At 39.2% G+C, this 21,937-nt stretch overlaps 1 protein-coding gene across 1 annotated transcript in view; it reads right to left on the bottom strand.

Annotated features, from left to right (window-relative positions):
* Nucleotides 1-451: 451 nt before the first annotated feature.
* The window catches only part of USP45 (ubiquitin specific peptidase 45), a 41,888-nt gene continuing 20,402 nt past the window's right edge, over nt 452-21,937 (bottom strand). The window contains exons 8-16 of the mRNA XM_083497653.1: nt 18,484-18,565; nt 17,206-17,297; nt 14,170-14,226; nt 11,385-11,528; nt 6,016-6,706; nt 3,616-3,713; nt 2,808-2,894; nt 2,331-2,484; nt 452-1,066 (exon numbers count right to left, since the gene is read on the bottom strand). Of these exons, the coding sequence (XP_083353779.1) occupies nt 936-1,066; nt 2,331-2,484; nt 2,808-2,894; nt 3,616-3,713; nt 6,016-6,706; nt 11,385-11,528; nt 14,170-14,226; nt 17,206-17,297; nt 18,484-18,565 (1,536 nt within the window). The 3' untranslated portion in view covers nt 452-935. The remainder of the gene's footprint in view (nt 1,067-2,330; nt 2,485-2,807; nt 2,895-3,615; nt 3,714-6,015; nt 6,707-11,384; nt 11,529-14,169; nt 14,227-17,205; nt 17,298-18,483; nt 18,566-21,937) is intronic.

The raw sequence follows: 21,937 nt of genomic DNA on the forward strand, positions 1-21,937 counted from the left end.
TTGAATATATGAACTGACAGAATTGTAAAGTTAGAAGGGACCCTGAGGGTCATCTAGTCCAGCCCCCTGCAATGCAGGAATCTCAACTAAAGCATACACAACAGAGTAGAACTACAGCAATGTTTTAAAGGAACACGATTAGTGAATGGCACAGGCTAACTCTTAATGGTAGCACAAACAGAAAGCCTATGCAATCTCTCTCTCTCTTCCCCACTCCCTTCTATACTCCCCCGAAAAAGCCTTCTCAAAAGGAGAGGGCTGCACAGTGAGGGTTGTGTTATACTAGCTTGCAGTGGGAGGGGGGAAATCACCAAAATTAGGTGGAAGAATTTTGCTCTAGTCTCTGCTGTACAGTCCTCTGCCTCCCCTTTTTGCAAGAGAAAGGTAGAGAAAGAGACTGCTTATGTGAGCTGCAACCCTACTTCTGTATTAAGGAAAAATCAGGCACAACTCCAGTTCAGTTCTCAATTCATGTTTTTAAAAATTTTGCTTATCCGAAACTGAAATTTCACTACAGTATTCAGTTTCCAAGCACATTGTTTCAAATGCATTTTGGGGATTTAAATAATGAGCATGTAGGCTTATATTCTGAGAAACATGGAGTTATTTCCACTTACACATGACGTGATTTTCTGTTCCTCCACTCTGGTGGCAGCTCAACATGCCCCTTCCAAAAGCAGCAACACAGGATGCTGAAACTGCACCCTCTGCTGTTTGATGGGCAGATGCCAATCAGCATAGTAAGCTACCCTACTTATGTGTGCATCTAGGTGCTTTGTGCATGCACCAGCTTCTCAGAATGCAAGGCATTGTTTTTAAAGTAAGAAATCATGGTAAATTTTGTATTAGAGAACAGATAAAAGCACAATATTTACATGTACTGCTGCATTTAAGAAAACACAAAAATAACTTAAGACTTTCAGTATTGATTACAGCTACAGTATTCTTTCATAGAAAAGCAAGTAAGCTTGTGAATTTAATACTCTTGATTCTGTAACTGCTTGTACATGGGTATCACTGACATATACCCACTGTCCTACAGTGGCTCCTACAGAGTCTTTCAAACCTGAAATGCAAAAAACAAAACAAAAAGAGTTATTAATTACCATCATAGTGCAAAAGAGAATACAATATGACCAAGCCAATAACTGAGAATTTTGAAGGTTTGCTATTGTATAAAATTCACTGAAACTTTGTTTTCCTATTCTCAGTACTGCCAGCTTTGAACACTGTTTCAGCAAAAGAGTAAAAGAGTACAAATGAGGAAAGGCAGTGTTTTCCCAACTGCATGTTAGAGTGAGCTAGGGTGGCTTTGAAAACTGAAGCTACTTTGTTGTATACCTCCACTGCTCTGTGCTTGGGCAGGGAGACAAGGGCCAGTACTGGGGGCGGGGGGGGGGGCAGAGAAGAAATGGAAATAAAAGCACACAGAGACCAAAACCCCACTACATGAGCAGTGGATTTCTCCTCCTTTCTAGCCTCTTGAGATTTCACTAGAAACTTGTCCATGTTACAAATACATTTCTTCTTCTGTGCAGGCTACACACTGATATTTAAAAAAAGAGAAAACTTAGCTTCTGAAGATACCCATGTCTACAATTTATGGGGCTGCTTTGTAAATGCAGAATCATTGAGTCTACAGCACAGATATCCAGCAGTCCTGGATAATACACAGAGTCCTGAACAATGTGAAATGGCATATTATCTCCAATGTAGAAGATACAAGATTTCAGCAGTAAATGTTAAGAAGAGCCCTGCTGGCCCATCTAGACCAGAACTCTTTTGTCATGGTGGCCAGCCAGATGCCTATGAGAAGCCTATGCTCAGAACCTAAGTGCAATAGTGCTCTCCCCACTGACTTCCAACAACTGGTATCCAGAGGCTTACTGCTTCCACCATAGCCATCATGACTATTAGCCATTCATAGCCTTACTGTCCGTGCATCTGTCTAATATTTTAATGCCACCCAAGTTGGTGGCCATTATTACTACCTTATGTGGGAGAGAATTCCACCACTTTAATTATTATGTGCTGTGTGAAGAAGTACTTCCTTCAGCAGGTCCTGAATCTCCCAGCATCCCGATTCAAAAGTTACTATTTATGACCAAAGGCTGAAAATCTTGAATGTGGAAATTATTGCAAGCGTAAGAAACGGAATGTCTTAATTGTCCTTTTGCTGGAAAAAGGTGGATCTAAAAGATAAATGTTTATTGTAGCCTGCAGAAGTACTGAACTGATAAAACCAACTGCGTGATACCGAGAAAAGGGCATGCGTTTAATGTACTAGATGTGCGTGTCCCCAAAATACGTCATTTTCTTTAGGTACATACCTTGAACATTTCTGTTGCTAGAAATGTGCTCCAAAATCTTTTTGGATGGTGCTCTGACTTTCACATAAGCTGCATAGTGACCTCCTCGCATGGACCCACTATGCTCCACTATTCCATAAAGAGAATAGAGAACTTTCCCACCATCTGCCACATTCTTCATTGCAAAAACAAAAGGGAGACAGAAAGGGGGAAATGTGATTTCTATGCAGTGAGTTTTGAGAACATACTCAGCTTAAAAATATAACAATTAGCCAAAACAGTGACAAGCCTTCACTAATTCTACATCTTAGGCTAGCAAAAGGTGTCTTTTTGTGTGTGTTTTTAAGCTATTACCAATTCAATACAGAAATGAGGCTTTCTGTGATTTAAGGGGAAGCCTTAGGCTTCACTTGAAAACAAAGACAGTTGCAAAACCTGAAGCCTGAAATTATCTTTGAAATACTGTATAAATTGAAATGGTCTTCTGACATGCCATACCTTGCAAGAAGCAGAACAAAACGGAGCCAAGTCCAAAACAAGAGGGAAATCCACATGACGGTTTACTTTCCTTAGACTCATACCAGCCTGAAGAAGAAATGAAATATTTACTGTTTCTACTTGAGTGCCACCTGAATCCAGCTGTACTGCAAAAGCACAGTACTGAACTTTTTTAATTCAAAAATTCTGAATTGACTACAATGACAAGAACAGTATACATACACTGACAAATTTCTTTATTTATGGTACTTGATATGTTGATAAGAAAATTGCTAAATTCAGTCATGCAGAAATGCAACATAGAAAGCTAAATTGCAGTACCACGAAGAGAAAAGCTGCATCTGTTGAAATTATGTATTGTACAGAACTAAACTGCATTTTTGAAAAATCCTATAAATCTAAAGATCCGCTTACAAAATGGCTTAGTCATTTCTACATTATATATTTATAAACCACAGAGTCATAGAAAATATAACAAGGCAGCACACAACATTAAGAGCCAACAAATCCTACTCAGAGTAGACTCTGAAATTCATGAACCTTTGTTAGTCATGTGTATTAACTTCAATGGGGTCTGGTCAGAGTAGGATTAGCAATGGATACCACCCTAAAACACAATTTTCTTTGGCAGTGTATAAAAGGATCAAGGCTTTGATATTTCTTCCACAGTCAAAATGTGACATGGATGAGGATAATTTTCATCAGCAGAAGAACCACTAGTCACTCTGGAGAAAATACAGTTTTACAGAAATTCAGTACAGTCCAAAATTATAACTCCTTTCAATAACACCTTTTTCCAAGACTTTACCTGATGAAATCTTTTCAGATGGAGAACAAGAACAGCAGGAACCGAAGAAATCAACAGCTGCTTCCTGGCATTTGTATATACACCTTCTATTTTTTTTTCTGTACAGAAAAAAATATACCAATTTAAAAAGCATGGCAGTATTTTTTATTTTCTGTAGTATTTTAAGTATGCATACAATCCCCACAAAAATCCAGAAAGATGAATGTTTAGTAAAAGTCCTATATTCCTATTTTTCAAATGGCAGCTGAGGTTAAATACGCAATGATTTCCCTAAAGTCACCAACACAGCTAAATATCTGAGCCAAAAGTCTCCAAGATTTAATTCCATTAGACTTTCTACTGAGAACACTGGCTCAGTGAACATATTGAATGTTCAAAAATGGTCAGAAGGCCCTCTCCTTTTTTGCTGGATATTTTGGACATAATATTGGAGAAAAAATATTTCAGATTTGATTATTAATTTTATAGTCAAACTAAAGGAATGGCTCTGGGAAATCCTGTTGCCCCTAGCGCAGCAAATTTATGTAAGTCCTACTTCAATAGCAACCATCAGTTCTGAAAAGAAGAAAAACCTTCATGTACAGTACAGCAAGTATATGATACACAGATATTTATATTACTGCTAATCAGGACTGTGTGCTTTCCCCATGTTTTATACAGGTGAACATAGATGATATTCAGTTTACTAATCATATGGACTTACAACAGACACAGTGTTCGATGTTATGATTTATAACTCACACATACAAATTTGTGTAAAAAAATTACAGTAAATCCACTTTTAAAACAGATTAGATACAGTCATGGAAGAAACACATCAATTTTTAATTAGCCTGGACACTCAAAACAGTGTCTCCATGCACTGGAGCAATATATCTCTGATTATCGGGTGCTAAGGGCAAACAACTTGTGGAAGTAGACAGACCTCAATCTGGTCCAGCAAGTCATATTGCTAAACTCCTAAATTAGGTTCTGAAGGGAGTAAGTTTCTGCCAGAGAAAATTCAGCTAGAGGCAACTATTGTCACCTAGCCACTCTCCAACTGCATTATTTCCCATGTTTACAAATCACAAGACAAATCTCCATCTCTTTCACGTTGGAGTGATTTTGCTCAGAGGAACTGGGAGACATCAATAGAAGAAGAAAAACACTGTAAATGCATTTTGGCCACAAGAGGGCATTAATATACAAATACAAATTAATGAAAGATGGTGACAAATGTCGTATTTATTTAGGTCCTCTAGAATATATAAATCACACATGCGCGTATAGATAAAACCTATTTATGTTACTGGAATAAATTACATATCTGGGGAATCTGCATAAATTTCATCAATCACAAGCTTTGTATTATATGCCAATTAGAGTTAAGGTTTTGTGGAGTTGTTTTTTAATTTGAAGTGCTTTGAATGTATCACATCAATATGTAACTGAGTGCATTTGTAGCCAAAAGGGCATTATTCACACAGAAGAGGGAGGTTATTAGCATGGTCTGGAGAATCACAAGCTCTGTAGAGAGACAGCCCAAAGAGGACTGAGCTTGCCTGAACTAACTTAGTTGGTCTTTAAGGTGCTACAGGAAGGAATTTTTTTATTTTGACTATGGCAGACCAACACGGCTACCTATCTGTAACTGAGCTTGCCTGAGTGAGCATAGAATGACAACCAACTGTCCTGAATCCTGCATGGGAGCACTGCACACCACAACCTTATGTTGCAGGCCCCATTTGTGCTTGTTTCATACAATTGTAATGGTTAAAAAGATTTAAGAAGAACTGTACTGAGGTTAAAAAGATTTGCAAAGACGTGGTGAGATGAACAGGTTCCCCTCAAAAATGCACATTAGTTCAGTCTCTTAAATGTCACTGGTTGCAATCATACAGCTTTTCAGGGTCTCTTGGTTATACAGCCAGAATCCAAAGGACTATTTTAGGCTGATCAAGGTCTTGGAAATGCCCAAAAAGAGTTCTGAACTTTATCTCTGGAGAGTGGACTTTCATGCCGGGTGATAAAAGGTCTTTGAAATTCCTCTCTGTTTCAAATGCAGTTTACCATGCAGGATGGTGGCTGCTTTTGAAGGCATATACAGTGGTACCTCTGGTTACGTACTTAATTCGTTCCGGAGGTCTGTTCTTAACCTGAAACTGTTCTTAACCTGAAGCACCACTTTAGCTAATGGGGTCTCCCGCTGCTGCCATGCAATTTCTGTTCTCATCCTGAAGCAAAGTTCTTAACCCGAGGTACTAATTCTAGCGGAATCTGTAACCTGAAGTGTATGTAACCCAAGGTACCACTGTAATACATTCCCCGTCCCCCCGCAAGTGTGCCAGAATCATACACTCCCTTGGACCCTGGAAAGTTGTCTATGTGAAACAATATACTCAGCCACCATTTCATTACCTGTGAAATTTCCTTTCTTCTGGTGCTTCTGTTTCCGTTCCGTACAGTTCTCACACAAAAGTTTGTTGTTTCCCATTAAGAGCTCCACATATGTAAACTGGTAGAGGCATGACTGGACTGAACATTCTTTAGAACTAGTTATGTAACATTGAGAAAGAGTCTGGAAAGCATTTTGAGGGTTTTGCAGTAATGTGGGGTTCTCTGCTGAAACGTCTATGTTGTTGGACAGACTTGACAGCTGATCTCTACTGAGAGTCCCTTCAGTCTCACTGACACCACTACCCAAGCAGAGGTTTGATAAGCCAGTAGTAAGTCCCTCTGTACCGCCATCACTTGATTTGTTACATTGTGATTTAATGCTTGCAGATAAATGTTTATGCTCATCAGTGCACAAGCCAGGTGTGCTACAAGCTCTGCTGGAAGCAGTTTGCTTAGAATGACTTTCGCTTTCAGACGCCTCACTGTCTGCACCAATGCTACTTTCAGAATGACTTGCTTCTTTTTCACTGCCTTCAGTCTGACTTCCATTTGCTGCAGATTCCATTACCGAACTGCTGTCTCCTGTATATGGAACAGCAGATCTGCCTTCACCTTTAGTGTTTCTGACTTTTTTGTGCATGATAAAATGTCTTGTTTCTTCTTCAGCAGAGGAGGATTTTTTAGCAAATCTTCTTTCATGATTTTCTTGGTTCTGTCAATTTCCACATCATTAGCAAAAGGGAAGGGAAAAAACCCAAACGTAAGTCTGTTGAAAATCCATAAAAGCATTGCACTAACTCTTAAAAGCATTTTGAAAAGATGGTTTTTAAAAAAACCAACAGTGTTTATGCATTTGCTTTAAAATGTCTTTGGCGATGTACTCCAACCTGAAATATCCTACCTTTCTGAGACAGAAAAACCCTTTAACCTATCTTATGGAAACCCTACAGCCCCCTCCCAGGTGTTAAGATCAGCAGAAGGGGCTTCTTGGTAGTTCCACTACCCTCAGGAGTTTGGGTGGTGGTGGTCCTGGAGAGGGCATTCTCTATGGCAGACCCCAATATCCTCGTGGATTTCCATGGTCTTTATATAAGATGACAACAAAACCAGCCACAGAAGGCACAAAGACCTACGATTTGATAATGGTTTTGAGGGGATTCCTTGCACAAATGATAATGATCCATAAGTATCTGTGCATTGGATCCATGTTTTTGCATGGCAGTGCTGGAAAGCTCTGGATCTGTGATGTTTACAGATCAGTGAACACAGACACAGCTGACCAGTTATTTGATAGGAGTTGCAGGGCAGTCCAGTTTCCTTTCCCCAAATAACTCGCCTACCCCCATGCCCTTCTCAGTTACTCCACCTTCTGGTTAAGCTACTCAGGTACAGATGAGCTCTGAAAAGTATATAGAGCTGAAAGATGTAGTGCCTAAAGGTAAAGGTAATGGGACCCCTGACCATTAGGTCCAGTCGTGGCCGACTCTGGGGTTGCGGCGCTCATCTCGCTTTATTGGCCGAGGGAGCCAGAGTACAGCTTCCGGGTCATGTGGCCAGCATGACTAAACTGCTTCTGGCGAACCAGAGCAGCACACGGAAACACCGTTTACATTCCCGCTGGAGCAGTACCCATTTATCTACTTGCACTTTGACGTGCTTTCGAACTGCTAGGTTGGCAGGTGCCAGGACCGAGCAACGGGAGCTCACCCCGTTGCGGGGATTTGAACCGCCAACCTTCTGATCGGCAAGTCCTAGGCTCTGTAGTTTAACCCACAGCGCCACCCGCATCCCTAGGTAGTGCCTAGGATATCTTAAATTAAATGCATTAATTTAGTATTGCAAACAAAAATATTTAATTACTAACTAAACTTAAAGCTTAAATTCAATTTTTGATTCCATGCAATTCAAACTTAGATTCCATCTATAATAAAATCTCTTACGCTTTCAAAATCAATTTATCTTAAGGGCTTGTAAAACTTCTGCAACAAATAAAGAAAAAACAGTGGCAGCTCATTCCTCTCTTGACTCCAATTCTACAATATTTCATGGATGGGTTATTCTTAACATAAAGCTATTTTGGCTGGTTTGAGCAGTAAGTGGGATATGAAAGCATAAAAAAATGAACGTGTACAACTTAAGTAAAACTGAAAGTGTTTAAAAATCCCCCTTGAGAACTATATGAACACTATTATACATTTATCAACACTACAAAGTTTAACTTTGATTAACAAAAGCAGCATTAGGCTCAGCAAAAAGGATTTAAAAGCCTGCGTTCCAATGAAGTGTTGGTTTTTTTCCAAATGCCCTTGGATATTCAGATATAGCTGGGCTTTCTGTCATCCTTGGCTAAGGAAAGAGGATCCCAACACATGGTGTTTGGAATTGGCAGTGCCCTATCTCAAAATAAATTTTCTAGTAAATATAAAGATGGTAAATATCCCTTAGGTGATAGTCCTAAATTACCTCAGCTGGAACTAAAGTCCACTGAATTCAACCAGGCACACATACAAGTTTATGTTTATATGACCAAGGGAACCAAGAAAGCTTTCCACTAGCAACAAGGAACTTTCTAAATGAAAAGTGAACCATTTAACTATAGAGTGTAAAGACCTCTTTAGGTCATTTACACACTCCTCCTCAGATGTGTTTCTCTTTATTTTAATTCAGACTTTGAATTCTAAAATTAATCAGCCTCTAGACCCTATTAGAATTTTCCCAACTTGCTGTATTATTATGGGCAAGTCACTCATCTAAAAATGGGAACGGCTTCCATTAATTTCCATGGCTCAAAGCTTATACTCTTAAAGCCTTTCTAAACAATCAGGAGGAAGGGAATTGCACTTTAGTTGCATGGGATCCAAAATACCCTTCCTTACCGAAGCACTTGTATTGGCTGCATCACATTTTCCTAGTGCTCAAATCACAGCCTATGTTGCTCATCTCCCAGCAAGCAAGGTCTTTGGATTGGAAATTATGCCAGGAATGTGGCTGAGCAAGTTTCATGGGCCACCAACAGGCCATCATCATTTCAGGTAATGGAAGAGTCCAAGCTTGTACCCCAGAGTAGGGGACCCACTACCAATACCTGCAGGCTCCTGATCCTGATATACTCATCCTTGCTGCTGCTGCTTGTTTATCCACCCTCTTGAAAGGAACAAGCAAGGAGAAGGAGCAGAAACCCAGCATGCCTCACTGATTATCTTAGAGGACTGGGCCAGTGGGAGAGGTAAGCAAGTGAGAAACAACAGCAAGATGGAGGGCCATCTCATGCACTATCTTGCCTCAAAGTACCAAAAAGCAGCACTTGGTACTATCAGTGACTTACTGATACTGCTGATGACATACTTGATCACCCCATCCCATGTCTGAGACTGCACAAAAGAGACTTGCATGAAAGTTGAAACTGACTGCTTTCCCGCAGGCAAACTATTGGGGGGTGGGGTGAAACTCATAGTGTTTACAATTATTCAATTCCCATTGAAGGATTTCCCAAATAGCCCCTGAAATTCAGTTCCCTGTACAGTGGTGCCCCGCAAGACGAATGCCTCGCAAGACGGAAAACTCGCTAGACGAAAGAGTTTTCCGTTTTGGAGGTGCTTCGCAAAACGAATCTCCTATGGGCTTGCTTTGCAAGACGACAATGTCTTGCGAGTTCCTGCTGTTTTTTCCCTCCCCCCCTTTTTCTAAGCCGCTAAGCTGCTTATCAGCTGATCCGATCAGCAGATAAGCCGCTAAAAGCCGCTAATAGCGCTAATCCGCTAATCCGTCAATGGGCTTGCTTCGCAAGACGAAAAAAACGCTAGACGAAGAGAATCACAGAACGGATTCTTTTCGTCTTGCGAGGCACCACTGTATTGCTAGCTCTGGATTCCTCCACATACAGTCTGAGCATTCCCACTTGTCTTGCCTTTTAAAAATAAGAAGGGGGGAAGGGAACACAGCACAACTATTATTCTCCATGCATTGTACATGGCCTCAATTTCTCACTGCTACCTCTGAATCAATATGGATTTATTCTCCCAAAGATTAAAACATAGCAGGGGCAGACTGTGGACTGATGGTCTCGCCACAATTCTTTTAGTGATCTTTGCCACTATACAAGTGGTAGAATGTTTGAAGGAAGCCTTGTGGTCCAGTTTCTGAGACTGGAAATATAAAAAAAAGCATCTCCTAATTCCAGGCTCCATTAAAAAAGAGGGAGAGAGTTTCTACAAATTTGCATGACTGCATACAAAGAGATGCCAAGTAGAAGATTTTGTGCTAAGAGCAAATGTATCAAAATCTGAAACAGACAGCAAACATAAAAATCATAGCATTTGTCTGTATATGGTAGTGGGGCGGGGGAGGGAGGGAGAGACGGAGGGGGGAAAGAGAGAGAACACAAATAATGGAAGGGAATGGAAAAATAAAAAGCATAAATAGCCATTGAAACCTTAATGCCATCCAAAGAGAAATAAGTAGGTTTTTAGATTTTCAGCAATAGTCAGTGGATTAAAAGAACAACTAGGAGATGGGAAATTCTGCCAGACTGCCTTAGAGGCCTCACGCTCACCACTCAGCTGTTAAGCAAAACATTTTTTCATCTGTCAAATGCTGAAGGATATAGGTTAAAATTTTAAATGAAAAATGGTCTGAAGTATTCTATTTTCAATAAATGATCTAAACATAAAAGCTTTCCTTGTAAAATAATCTACAGTAGAATATTTGCAGCAAAAAATATCAGCATCTCACATTGTATTAGCACATCATATCTGCAGCATGCTGTGCCACCATCAGGAAGAACCATGTTAAGAGGCTGAACTATGGTTCATAGGCCCTTGGGCCACTGGAGGCTGAGCACATCATGGAAGCCATGTTCCAAGTCTCCTGGGAGACTGTGTTGGCTGCACTTCTCATATAGTACACCCTGCCAACTGATCCACCAAATGGCATGAAGGCTGACTTGTCTGCTCTCTTGGCCAGCCCTGCACTGCTTGCAATTGCAGCCAGAAGCAAACTTGGACAACACTAGAGGAAAGCAGGGAGGAGGGCACAGAGTGTGGAGAATGAATTTGAAAAGTAGCTTTTTAAATTTTATTTTATTTTATTTTATGAAAGAAAGATCATTTTTAAACCTATCATATATTTTTTAAATCACCTACAGACACACACACATACAATATTTATAGGTGTGGGTGTGAATATATCACACACTTTTAAGTTTCATAAATACAGTACTTTAAAATGTATTAACACCACATCATGAGCCCCGGAAGTATTAGGTGTACATATATCAAAAAATCTGTAATACAGTGCTGTAGATTAAAAGAGATTCAAACCAAATTTGCAGCTACTGTGATTTGTTATACAACTAGTTGAACTACAGATCAGCAATGCTGTTGCATTCTTACCTTATCTTTTGTTAACAAATGTTTTCTAGACAATTTAGATTGTTGATTATTCAGAGCAGTAACAGAAGAACAGTTGTACTCAACATCTGCTTCTTGGATATGTTTACCTCTGCTTGTCCTCCCAAAAGGAACAGGTTTTGAGATCTGGAAAATACACGTGGTTATTCAAGGTAAAACATACAATCTCCTATATAAAAAAAATCTTTCCCTCCTACCTTTTCCAAACAAGATAGTGCTGGCTTATATCAATATGCAGAGGGTAAATTAGACATTTGACACTTTAAAAATATATATATCTGGTTAGTTTACTGGTCAAGTCCTAATCATATTGTGTAAAATAATATTAATGTGTTTAAAAATTTAATTAGATTGTGTTAATAATTACAAAGACATATATCTTCTAGAAAACTTCACAAAATTACTGCTTCCAGAAACTTGAGAGAGTAGCATAGGTCAAGGCTTTCCTTTGAAAAATCAAATACAATGGGCTAAATCAGCCCTTTCCAAACTCAGGTCCCTAGATGTTGTTGATATACAGCCCACATCAACCCCAACCATCAGCCATGTTTGAAGGGAATAATGGAGGTTGCATCTGGGCACCCAAGGCTACAGAAGGCTGGGCTAAGAGGTAGTCCTAAGCCTTGAGCACTTGCAATCTATGCAGCGTTGCTCCTTCAGGAAGTCCAGAAGCTGCCTTATACTCGGTCAGGCTACTGTTTCATCTTGCTCAGTATTGTCTACAGTAACTAGCAGTGACTTTCCAGGTTTTCAAACTGGGTTTTCTCTGTAGATGTAGGGATTGAACCTGGGACCTTCTACATGCAAAGCACATGCTCTGCTAACAGAGCTGCAGCCCTTCTCCATGAGCTATGATCCTGCCCTCAAATGTTCCAGCAACTGTAGCTAAGTGTCTATGAACAGCTGTAGAGTTTCCAAACAGAAATCAAGTAGTTATAAAATGTCCCTGAGCATTTTCAGAGCACATTCATCTATTTTAAATTCATTTGGGTATTTTATACCCTGCTTTTAGGATTAAAATTTCTCAAAGCCCTTTTTTGTGAAGTTCACGAAGAACTAATGTCTGTCTCACCATTAGGCTGACTACCTAGGATGGCTGCAGCGTGAGAGGCATAAATCAGCGGTAACTTAGGAGGCTGTCCGAAGTAGGGGAAGAAGCTCAATAAACCAGGGTTAGGGAACTTGTGATGCCCCTCCCCCAGCTGTTGTTGGACTCCTAACTCCCATCAGCTTTGAGCAGCAGGGCAAATGGTCAGAAAAGGGAAGAGTTTTGAGTCCAGCGACAGTTTGGATCTCCACCAGTTCTCCATCCCTGCAATATGTGAAGTCTAAGTGTTCCCTACAAAATGGTGACATCATTGCCTTATTAAGGAGGGCATGCATTTGCACATACATATTCATTACATACAAGTGGTCAAACAGGTAGGAAATTGACCAGCTTTCCAACTCCAGAACAAATATAAAAAGTATAAAATTGCTTGAAAAAGGAGACACGCACAAAAAAGACACAACCCACAAGTAAAAGATCCTGCAAGCTGAATGTAGAGATTTAGCCAACTCCACCTAGCTTTCTTCACTGCACCTTCCATAGCCATTACATGCTGGTTTCTCTGTTGAGAGATACTGCTTGCTAATCTATTTTACATAGCAGGGTCCTAGGGTTTTAAACTCCCCCCTCCACCTGACTGACTGGCCAAGTACCGCATGCTTCAAGGCATATCCTTCCTTTCTTTTCTATTGGTGACCAGTTAAAGTAATACAGTACAGCTGAAAGTTTGTACTCACATATGCTTGTTCAAAAAAATTTCAATTCACAGAAAAATGTGGTATATCTGTACATGCATATGGGCTATCCAGTCCAAATCAGTAGCACTGGCCTAAGGAGATCATATGATGCAGAAAAGCAAAAGAACTTCAACTCTACAGGTTATACTCAAACATCTGACAAGGCTGGGCCTGTACAGAATACAAACTTCATTTATTTGCTCATTTCAAAGTCGTGAGGCGGCTTAGATAACCAGCTGAGGACTGCATCCATTAGAAATAGCTCTTTTCCCACAACAGTGATTCTTACCCATCCCCAATAATGCTACTTGTTAAAAATACCTGATTGCCTGAAGAAGTTCACCCTTCATGGGTCAACACTGAGTAATTTAGGTCATTTATTTTAAATATAACCGATGTAGCTGAGAAGATTCCTTCTCCCCCACCTGTCCACCCTTCAAATAACAAACACGGTGAGGGTGCTTATACTTAATGAGGAAAACACCTCTTTCCATAAGACACTTCAGTTACACTGCATGTTTTCACTGTGAATAACTGATTCATAGCAGAGAAAATGCTAATAACTACTTGCCAAGTACGGTAGCACATCAAGTTAATGCTTATACTGCTCACCTTTTATATCAGACAAGATCAGTTGTGTGCTTCTGGTATAAAACTAGTATATCATACAGGCAAAGGGAAATGGCTAGATAATAAATGTGTTTGAATTTATTAATCTTACGTAAGAGTCCCAATTCAGGAAGGGCAATCCACACACATTAAAAAGGCTCCAGGCATGATTTTTTTTTTTGTCACCCCTTTGGTCAGTGCAGATGGTCAAGTTCAGTTTGGCAATGCCAATATCTAAGGTAGGGTATGGAGAGACTGAATCCTGGCAATGTAATGTTTTGGCTGCTCCAACATCAAGTCAGTGATCCGCAAATACAGCAGCATGATGCTAATGTAGCAATTGTAGCTATTTATTAAAGAAGTTGTTTCTTACCCTCTCTTCTATTATAGGAAGTGAAAGATCAATGAAAGGTTCCTTTACTGTGGAAATCTTAGAAGAAAGTAAAAGAAGAAATATATCAAAGTGGAGTATGCATCATTTCTGGTTTCCATCATGCATTAGAATCTATAAACAATATCTATAAACAATAAACAAAATTATGTTGTGAACCACCCTGCGATCTTCAGATGAAGGGTGGTAAACAAATTTAATAAATAATAAAAAATTAATAATATCTGCCTAATTCAAATATATTACACACATTAAGGTTTCTTTATGTAGTGAAGAACTTCATGATACTGTTTTAGAAATGAAGTGACTGTGATTTCATTTTGGTTATGTTGTTGTTGTTTTTAAAAAAGCAAAACAGAAGTATGAACACTATGTCAAAATCTAGAAATAGGCATAGATTTCATTCGCAACAGAACATTTTGTCTTTTAGAACTTAATTTCAATACTATCAGCTCATTATTAGAGGCTAAATTTAGCCACAGAAATCTAAACATGTTTAGTTTTTTGCTGTTTTACACCGACTTTAACATGCTCCCCTTTCTCTTAACCACTAGCATCACTTTAGGCATCAGCAACACAAGAACTCTGGCAATGGGCCTATACTAATAAGCAGAGGCAGCAAAATGCCCCACTTAGAGACTCCACTGGAAACCCACACATTAACATTTAAAGGTGGGTCATGTTTCTTTCAAAGTTGAACTTTGAGAGACACTGATGAAGTCTTTCCAGATACTAGGAGAGGAAGGGGGAAAGAAATATTTTTTCATGTCCAGCTACTACTGTATCAATGTGGTGCCTGCCAGCAGGATTCTAGCCTTGTTTCCTATGGACAGGGACTCTCCATGTCCAAAAAAGCAAGCCAACTTTTGCAGTTCAGGGCACCGGTTTCCAGCGACTAGTCCCTGCCAATGCTGGCAAGGGAATACGAGTCGGAAACTTGTTTACCAGGGCTGTAGATAGCTCATGCCTGACACCAGCATGAGCAGGATTGCAAGGATGAGGCCACAATGATACAGAACAGTTAATCTTTCTGGCACCCCAATCCTAGCCATATGCATGGATCTAGCTGCTTGCAAAGGCTTTGGCTCAATGACATGTTTTCTGACATTTTGCTTATGAAGTATTCAACATGCATCACACTCGGTAATTTCCTGGTACAGCAAGTCTTAAGGATGTATTTCCCTCAGTGGTTTTTCCCAGGAGGTATCTTGGGAACAAATGGTTCACACAGTTGTTGCAAGATGGTAAATCCCACATTTAAGAACAATTTGCCCCCCCCCCCCGGGACATTCTGATCTACATTGTGAGGAACACTGCCCTCTTTCAAGGTAGCAAATCTGGCTCCAGTATTTCCATTTACGCAACTGTTCAGCATCATCAATATGTCAGTAGACAACATCATGAGTAAATATCTCAATATGCCACTTCGATGCCACAGACTGCAGGGCTTATTCAGGAAAAAATTATTATACTGTTTTTTGATGGTGCAGCATAATAATACTCTAAAACAGGTGTGGCTAACTGTTTTTTACTTGAAAGCTGACCAAAGTCACTACTGACCAACCCTTCAGGGTCCACATGACAGTGATAAGTGTGGCCATTCCACACATAGGGGCAAACAGCCCCCCCCTTCTCAGAAAATCCATGCAGATCAGCTAATTTCAAATGTTTGAGCTTATGACTGAGAAGGTGGAGATTTGGATTCCCATGGGGTGCTGGGCTCTGCTCACTTCAGAGCTATCTCTACTTTGAAGTGTGTAGAATAATTTTTTTGGCCAGAGCTGCAAATTCTGAGGTCTTGAAGAGCAAAGAAACTGGCTTGGGGTGGTTGGATCAGCTCCCCAAACTGGGGGTTAGCTGCTCTAGAAAGAGGAGGAGCGTCATGGAATGATTAAAATTGTCCCTTGTTATGCTGGAGTGGAACTGGGTGGTGTGAACAAGTTTGTGGGGCAGGGCTAAAGGCTATAGAAAGATTTAAGTCTCTCAATGATGTACTGTATTTAGATTGATATTATAAAACAACAAGTCTACTGAAAGTTATAATGGAATTGCCACACTGGAGAATATCTCATATTTGCTAAAATATGAAAGCCAATATATTGTCAGCTGGTAGAACTATATAAGGCTGCTGAACAACTGTCTGTCTACCTGTCTGTCTGTCTGTCTGTCTATCACGCAGAGCCCGCCTCAGGGATCAGCATTGTTGGGCAACAACTGAGGCCTATGGCCTAGCGGGGGCCCTCTGCCAATCCCTAGAATCTCTTGGCCCACCTGTTGCTTCCTATTTAACTGCTCTTGAATCAAAAGGAAAATTAGGGAAGCTAGAAGGACTTGCATACCTTCCCCACCCAACACACACTCTCTCTTTCTTGAAATTGGTGGAAACAATCCGGAGGGAGGAATGAACAGGTAGCGGAAATAGTTCAAGGAGGTAGGTATGCCCAGTTAGGGAAAAGGGCCCACTGAAAGAATTTTGTCAAAAGACCTCACCACAAAAAAAACCCAAACCACCCCCATTTATAACTGGCACTACTAACAGCTTCTGGGATATTAGTATTTTCTGTAGATGGCATTTTTAGTTCCATGCTGTGCATGAGGAACTAGCTAAGGAACCCTGAAGAACCTATAGGTCTTTGATGATAATGTGACAAACCTGCAGAAGGGCTGAGAAGAACATCTAGTTTTTCTTCAAGCAAGGAAGCAGCTACATGGCAGCTAGAGGGATATGTTATACTTAATGCATAATTAGTTTTTTATCTTACTTTCATTACAGTATTAGAATTCAGATCTCCAACCTAAAATTATCCAGGTGATCAGGGTTGTTGTTGTTTTTTATGAAACTCCATTCTCTATATGAAAGTGAAATTTAAAGGGTTGCACTTTGAAATAATCTGTTTTCTAATATACTATTGCAAGACATTGATAAAACAGACAGTACAGAAGTTAATCAAAAAACACAGTACATTGACATCATTAAGTGATCTTTTACTTTAACAAATCAAATTCCAGAATACCTACATTTTCACATTCCTCACACATGATAGTGCTAGTCAATTCACCAACAAAGATCCTATCTATGAAGTTCATCTTCACACCCTCTCTTCCATATGCTGCAAAAACATTACCCTTTTTAAAGGAGGAAACACATACATCCATTCTAAAAACAATTCATTCTAGGATTTTCTTCTGAAAACAATTAGTGCATTGTAAGTAAACATCTGCAATACTATCAACACAGAAACGTTTCCATTCAGCAGTACTTAATACAGTTTTTGAGAGTGATAAAACATTTAGTTTTGATTTCTGTTTCAGATAGGTAACAGCATGTATTTCAAAACGAGGGATTAAAATGCAAAATATGACTATACCTATCCATATACCAGTACTCTTACATAGTGAACATTTTATTATGCTATACAAAGCATCAACAGCACTTCAGAGTGATCCCACTATGTTTTTCCTCCTTGAGTAGTCTGCCTTAAGTATTAAAGAAGTAACATTTAAGGCAGACTCCTTTGCGGGCTCCTTTGCAAGACTCCATAGTAACTTGTAATAAGATATCCAAAACAAATTAACATAAATCGTAATGCTTGTGTTTAAATTCATAGATAAAAATATATTCCAGCTCATGTTTTTCGTATGTGTGCTTTGATATTTTGACTTATGCAGCTGTTAAGGCAGTCCTGCTGGTTTTGCCTGAACTTGCTTCCCAGTAAATGTGGAATGTGGCCGTATAAGGTTACAGCCTTATATCTCTGTCTTACAGGGTAATTTATGGACAGCTTAATACCGCAGTTTCTAAGTGGTGATTTGCCTTGAACTAGACTTCATAGACTCATCCTCCAAGGGCTGAGAAAAAGGGGAGGGTGTTTTCCATTCCTTACTCCTCTAGCCTTCCCCAAATTGAATCCTCAACTTAATTAGAATATGTATACTTGAGTAGAGGGCAGCGAGCAGGACTTCCTGACCCACTTAAAATTCTAGCTTCACCATATTTTTTTTTTTTTACAGAGGGCTAAAGACAGAAGACAACCTAGCTATGTGAATCATAGCTAGATCAGAGAATCAGGTTACAAGTGTAGAACAAAATGATCAATGGGAGTGTTTTGCATGCGCACTAGATGGCACCAGAATAATAGGCACAAGCCCTGAAAAAGCCACACGGAACCTCCAGTGTGATTCATTTGAATGAAATTATATATTCATGAATACAATATTTCATAGTCAATTCATTTGCAAAAGCAAACTCAAACCAGACTCTGTGCAAGTTAACACAATGGCACATTTACTAAATACCTTTGACTTTCCTTTTCGTCTCTTCATCTGCAGTTTTAGTTGTTGGATTATTGAATGCTTTTAAGATTGCAGCTTGTATGCGCTGTAAGAAACATTCAGCACATATTTTGTCAAAAGTTCAAATTTGCAAGGACAGTGAAATATATTAAACGGAACAAACAACAACAAATAAGAAGAACACTTGACAATACTGTCAAAAATATGTAGCCTCTTACATTTTATACATTGCCAGTAAATTTGAAACTTAAATTGTTAATATTAAAGGTATCCATCAGCTGCCCCACTTCAAAGATAACTATGTTTCTTCAGGCAAGTAGCAAACTGATTACACAATTGTAGAATGATTATCTTTTTCCCTCTCTAAAAAAGCCATGGGAGAAACCCTGAAATGCCAAGTAGAAGACAACAAAATTGCCGCCCTAATTTAATTGTTTTAATGGAAAAAATGCAGCTGTATTTACTGAGCCAGCTTTCTAACATACAGGACAATGACAAAAGTAATTAAAGTCAACCCGGTATCTTGGTGATGGGGTATTTGTTACAGGGCTCAGAACCCGTGGCTCACCAGATGTTGTTGACCTACAACTCTCATCATTCCTGACCACTGGCCATGCTGGCTGGTAGCAAAGGGAGTTGTAGTTCAGCAGCAGCTGAAGGGCTACCAGTTCCCTGCGCCTGACATAGAATCTATAAAAAAAACACTGGTATGGTATAATGGCTAAGAGTGTGAACCAAAGTGCCCAGTTTGCTTTTGCCTCAATGTATATGAATATATTTAACATGTTTCAGCTTTCTCTCTATATATACAACAGAAGCAGCAGAGAGACAAGGCAATCAGAATTGGGCCTGTGTTGCATGCGGGACAGAGATTAGCTCTTTTCCCCACTGTGGTCCAGATTGAAATAAAATACACAGACACACACTGAACCGCCTGTAAACCCTGCCAGGGAAGATTCCATCGAGTCAATGGAAACTTTATTGCTAGGACTTATAGTGACTTCAGTGGGATACAATTTCCACTGGAACTACTGGGGAGGGAGTGGAAAGGTTAACTCCTTCTCCCCATACATCATGGTTCCAATCCTTAGGGATGCCCCCTAGCACAATTAACAATTGTGTTAGGGAGAGTGAGGCCACACACACAACTGAACTTCTGAAAATAGAAAATGTTAAGTATTAAATAAAGCCATAATGTTTGGGGGTGGGTTATAGCTAAAACATATATGAACATGGCATTCAATGAAAATCTAATTATATAGTCCACATGTAGCCAAACATTTAAGAACATTAAGTATCTTCCAACTAAGTCATGTTTTACTATGCAATGGCATTCTAGATATGGGCCTTTCTAAACTCATTCCTCACATGTGCTGATAAGATGTGTCAGTATCAACATCAGAAAAGAAGAGAAAGAAAATGCAATTGTATTTCTAACTTAGAAATGATGTACTTGCTCCACTTATACACCTTAAAAAGAGAAGTACCATGATAAATGTAATATGAAATATTAACTACATCACTAGTGCACCAAGTAACAGCTTCTACTTCACGGGTATCTGACCTGGCTAGTGTATTAACTCCCAGTGCCTCAAGCTCTTTGTTCATCTTAAATCCAACAATATACTAAAGAGGGCTAATCAATAAATAACTCAGCAAGTTGGATACCATAAATGGGTTTAAGGCCATAAGCTACTCCCTTTTTGTTGGGATGAGTGCGTTGAACCATTTATTTAGGTCAAAGAAAACATAGTCTTTGAAGGGTTTGGGTGCAGCTAACAATGGCATCAGACATTAATCAATTAGCAGCAGGGTTCAAATACTTCAAGCCCTGGTGTGAAGCATCTCCAGTGCTGGAAAAACCAGACAACGTGCAATTTTGACTGTGGTATTGACTATTTCCATTTGCTGTGCCGTTTTCAAAAAAGGTTCACTTACATACATTAATGTAATTTAGAAGGATGCAAATACAAAGAACACCAAGTGTTTGGGAATAAGGAAGCATTCTGAGTCCACAAATGAGATTATCAGCATGAGTGAAAATTTGAAAGCACTTTAACAGGAAACAAAATGCAGGATCGACAAGCAATAGAGACTCCCTGCACTTAAAAAAAAAGTTGTCATAAATTTTAGTTTAAAATAGTCTTTATATTATTGTATTTTAAAGGATTAGAATTTTTTTTATTTAAAAAAATAAAGATCATATTTTAAAAAAATATATTCTAATTTATGCAGAATAGATGGTTCAGAAATAAAAGTTTATTATGGGGAAAGTGAAAAACATGGCTATTTGGCATTTTAGCAAGACTGGTCTAAACTTTTACACTCAGAGTAAATACATTTAAGAGCAGAATTAAAAAACAGGAAGTTTTAAAGGATTCTGGTGGCAGACAGATTGCTCTAGGCTTCCCTTCAAATAAAAAACAAAACACATGGTAGTGACACTCTTTAACAATAGCACGATTAACAGCTGTGGGGTTCCCATGACAGACAATGTTGCTCATGTTTTGTTTCAGACTGGCACAACTGTCACGGCTCACAAGATTGACCAGATCCACAAATCTGACATTTTCAGTTTGTCACACATCTATAAAATCGAAAAGGGGGAAGGGGGAGAAATCCCAAGAGCTTTTACTAGTAATGTCCCTTGCTGTGATGCCTGAGGTGATAAATTCCCAGTTCATACTCTTCCACCATTATGGCAAAACATGGGTTTAATTGTTGTCAGGGGTGGGATCAAGCTTTGTTTGTCCGTAAGTGGAAATGGGACTAGGAAACAACTTCTACGCAGCTTTCTTTTTCTGGTTTAAGTAAGACTAGAATGCATAATTGTTGGCAAGGTAATGAAATAAACAAATAACTTTTAAGGCCCAGCAAAGGATGTGTGCTAATTTTGGTTTATTTATTCTAACATAGTATTATTCTAACATAGTATTGGCCAACAATCTATTATAGGCAAGCATTTTCTTGCTATAAAATTTTGCACAAAGTGATCAAGTGTTTCATATCTTAATATCTAAGGGGCTTCTCTAAACAGGAAAAAATTCTCCCATTTCTACTTTTGGTTCTAAACTAAAGCATAAGCATGTCTGAAGTGCTCACGCAACAATCTCAATATTTCCCCCCTATGTTTAACCTATAACTTTATTAGCTAATTAAGCATTAGGGATACTTTTATACTCCAACACCCTAATAGTGTACATGCAAAACCAAAGCATATTGTAAGCAACCTTGTCCACCAGCAATGATACATGAAGAGCATTTCAATAAAAGCTAAACATGCTGTGTGATGATGACACAGCTGAACAGGCCTGTGTGCACCCCATTACATTGGTTTATTTTCCAGCTGAACAAGTTAGAGGGAGATCCCAGGACAAAGCAGGCAGTTTCCACATTGACTCATGCCATGTAAGATTTTCTCGTCCTTATTTACACTGTACAGTGACATCTAAGACTT

Source organism: Podarcis liolepis (genome assembly GCF_965112155.1).
Source record: "Podarcis liolepis genome assembly, chromosome: 3".
Taxonomy (NCBI): domain Eukaryota; kingdom Metazoa; phylum Chordata; class Lepidosauria; order Squamata; family Lacertidae; genus Podarcis; species Podarcis liolepis.